Below are 3,473 nucleotides of genomic sequence, written 5' to 3'. Positions count from 1 at the left end.
CGTGTGTGCACTTATGTGCGTGTGTGCACTTATGTGCGTGTGTGCACTTATGTGCGTGTGTGCACTTATGTGCGTGTGTGCACTTGTGTGCGTTTATGTGCGCAAACGAGTTGGCAAAAAAGAGAACGAGAGCGTGAAGACCCTGAATGCTCTTTGTCTCTCTCTGCCTTTAGAAAGCGTGTCCCTGCGAACGAATGCCCTATTGAACGTGGCTGGCACTGAACGTGTCGGTGAACGTGGCACTGAACGTGGCACTGAACGTGTCGGTGAACGTGACATTGAACGTGACAGTGAAGTGGCATTGAACGTGACAGTGAAGTGGCACTGAACGTGACAGTGAACGTAACGCTGAACGTGGCACTGAACATGTCGGTGAACGTGACAGTGAACGTGGCATTGAACGTGACAGTGAACGTGGCACTGAACGTGACACTATACGTGGCAGTGAACGTGACGCTGAACGTAACAGTGAACGTGACACTGAACGTGGCAGTGAGCGTGACACTGAACGTAGCACTGAACGTGACTTTGAACGTGGCACTGAACGTGACGCTGAACGTGACTGTGAACGTGGTACTGAACGTGATGCTGAACGCCAATGAACGTGGTATTGATCGTATAACTTAACGTGATACTTAGTATGGCACTTAGCGTAGAACTTAATGTGATAATTAACGTGGCACGCAACAGGGGACTTAATGTGCCATTGATCGTGCCACGTAAAGCTATGGTTCCACTAAGCAACGGAATGGTTGGATTCCGACGATTCGGTTGGATTCCAACGATTCGGTTGGATTCCGTCCAAAGTTGGAGTATATCCGTAGATTAAAACTGCGGTTACACTAGTCAACAGAATGATTGGATTCCAATGATTCAGTTTAATTCCGGCCAAGGTTGGAAAGATTAAGCTACGGTTACATTCTAATCTTGGAGAAAATCCAATTGAATCGTTGGAATCTAACCATTCCGTTTTGAGGTTCACCCCTTCACTGGGTTTTGAGATTTTAGTTTCATACCTGTCGACAGGTGATTTTATTCATGTGACAGCGTGCCAGTGTTAAATGGTTTTCTTCTGGTTAGCATGATTTATTGAAATCGTCTAGTGCGACATATTAATTACACCAGATTCGGTTGCGTTCATATCACGTTAAAAGTTTATATTTTAGAATCTTGTTTTTCAGATTTCCTCTTGCTTTTGTATGATATTGAAATTGAATTTAATTCAAGTGAATTGTTTTATTTTTAATGCAAAAACATAACAATGAAAATCTATATTTATGTTTTTTTCATCTAAACGAAACGACCAGTGTACAAAAATGTCGACTTTTCCTGGCTGTGACGTCACAAACTTGAAAACGACAAATTGAGACATCTACTCATTCAATATGATTTAATAATCCGTATTGTTCAATGTGCATTGACAATGTAGAGATAATATTAATTTAACCATGTGCAGGAGGCAATAATATTGAGTCAATATATTATGTCAATAATGGTGATCGTGTAAGAAATATATATATGATGATAAAATTATTAGTGTGGACGTGGTTGATGCATGGGTATACGAGAGACTATATCAAATATTCCCAACAAAAATCTAAACTAACAGGCAAATAAATAAACAAATAACTAATTAACTAACACTATCGTCTCCCATTTCAAATGTCAATTTTCGAAAGTAAAAGGCAAAGTCTAAATCAAAGTTTAATCTAAGCTGATTCCCCTTGATCTCCTCTGTGAAGACAAGCTGACCAATCAGAGGCCGAGACTGGAGGGAGGGGGCGGGGCAACGACTTGAGAGACGACATGACGTCATTGTCGATCACTGCACGAAGGCGGGAAACGACGTTGGCCATTCGATGATTACTTTGTGATCCTTCTAGCCAAGCGAACTATAATTTGGCAGAACTTACGGATTTCATTTAGTAATGGCGTAGATAAAGTTGAAAATAAAAGTAGGGTAATTGGGAAGTCCCCCTTTAAAACGAGAAATAAAATACCCCAAGAAAGAAAAGAAAAAGTGAAGAAATCCAACATGGCCGACTCACCTCGTAGCAAAGTTCCTGCATCCGTCTTCAGCGTTCCTCCAGGGGAAATAAGAAGGCCGGTTATAGTCCAACTCCAGCAGTATAGGAGGAAGCCCCTCCCCAGGGGCACTGGCATTGTCAGCCCTCTTGGACCTCGTGGTTCCCCCAGGGGCACGGTTGTTCTCCTTCACACGTACATTTGCAAACATCACACGCCCCTGGGTCCCCCCGCGTTCCCCCAGGGGCCCAGGTCTCCTCCTACGGGAGTTCTGGAGGATCCACTTCTCCTCCGCCGGTCTCCGTCCCTTTGCGATCTCCGAGCCCTTGGAGAACTTGAGGACTCCCAGGGACAAGAGGGAGTAGTCGACCTTCTTCCTCCTTCCAGAGTTCCGACGGGGAAGGACCTCAGCGTCCTTTTTCTTACTGACGGAGTCTTTAGCGGAGACAGAACTCCCCGATGGGCCTCCCGCCGGAGGCAACGGCGGTTCCGCGGCGGTTCGGGTCTCTGTCGCGCCCTCCGCGTCGTCGCTCGGGAGCTGCGACGGAAGGGCGTGGTCGTAACTTTCCGTTGCCTCCCCCATCAGGCGGGTCTTCTTCCTCTCAGGATCCTCGTTGTTGGAATCGTACTGGTGAGGATACACCTGAAGGAGGCGCTGTTGGTCCACGGCCGTCGGAGGTTGACCACTCCCTCCTCCTCCACTTCCTCCTTCAGGAGACAAGGACGAGTCTTTGGCGACCTTGTACTTCGACGACCCCGCCGTCTGCACGAGGACAAGGATAAGGGAGACGACGGAGGAGAGGACGAAGATGACGAAGATCCATCTCACCAAGGTTGTCCTCCTCCGGGCGGAGGCGGCCCCGCAGGGGAGTCGGCACCGCGCGCAGGGGGAATGCCACGGACGAGGCACCAGCCACTCCACGAACTTCGTCATCCCGAGGAACATCCCAGGTTCCTAGGTGGTCCTTGAGTGTGCTGGAGGGGGACACGGGTGGTCCCAGGAGATCCCAGAAGGTCCTTAGAGGTCCCAGAAGGTCCTTGGAAGTCCCAGAAAGCCCCAGGAGGTCCCAGGAAGTCCCAGAAGGTCCCAGTAAGTCCCAGAGGGTCCCAGTAGGTACCAGAAGGTCCCAGTAAGCCCCAAAAGGTCCCAGGAAGTCCCAGAAGGAGGTCCCGGGAGGTCCCAGTAAGCCCCAGAAGGTCCCAGAAGGTCCCAGCAGGTCTCAGGAGGTTCTTGGAAGTTCCAGAAGGTCCTTTGGGGTCGTCCAAGGAAACCCCAGGAGTTCCTAGGAGATCCTTGGAGGTCCCAGGATGTGCCACTTCTTCTGCGTCACCTGCTATCCATGTTGGCGAGCCTGAACGTCCTCTCCGTCGCCTTCTGTCCCTCCGTCAGGCAGTTCCTCTCAAGAATTACACCTCGGGATGGATAGTCGTCCCTCCTGAGGACGCCC

The 3,473-nt window shown here is 49.1% G+C and overlaps 1 protein-coding gene across 1 annotated transcript in view; it reads right to left on the bottom strand.

Annotated features, from left to right (window-relative positions):
• The window catches only part of LOC143020815 (uncharacterized), a 25,073-nt gene extending 21,965 nt beyond the window's left edge, over window positions 1-3,108 (bottom strand). The window contains exon 1 of the mRNA XM_076177609.1: window positions 2,049-3,108. Within this exon, the coding sequence (XP_076033724.1) occupies window positions 2,049-2,971 (923 nt within the window). The 5' untranslated portion in view covers window positions 2,972-3,108. The remainder of the gene's footprint in view (window positions 1-2,048) is intronic.
• Between the last annotated feature and the right edge of the window lie 365 nt (window positions 3,109-3,473).

The sequence above is a fragment of the Oratosquilla oratoria genome, chromosome 40, assembly GCF_046742065.1.
Source record: "Oratosquilla oratoria isolate Oo_2021 chromosome 40, ASM4674206v1, whole genome shotgun sequence".
NCBI lineage: Eukaryota > Metazoa > Arthropoda > Malacostraca > Stomatopoda > Squillidae > Oratosquilla > Oratosquilla oratoria.
The sequence above is the reverse complement of the archived record's forward strand: the minus strand, read 5'-3'. Positions and strand labels throughout refer to the sequence as shown.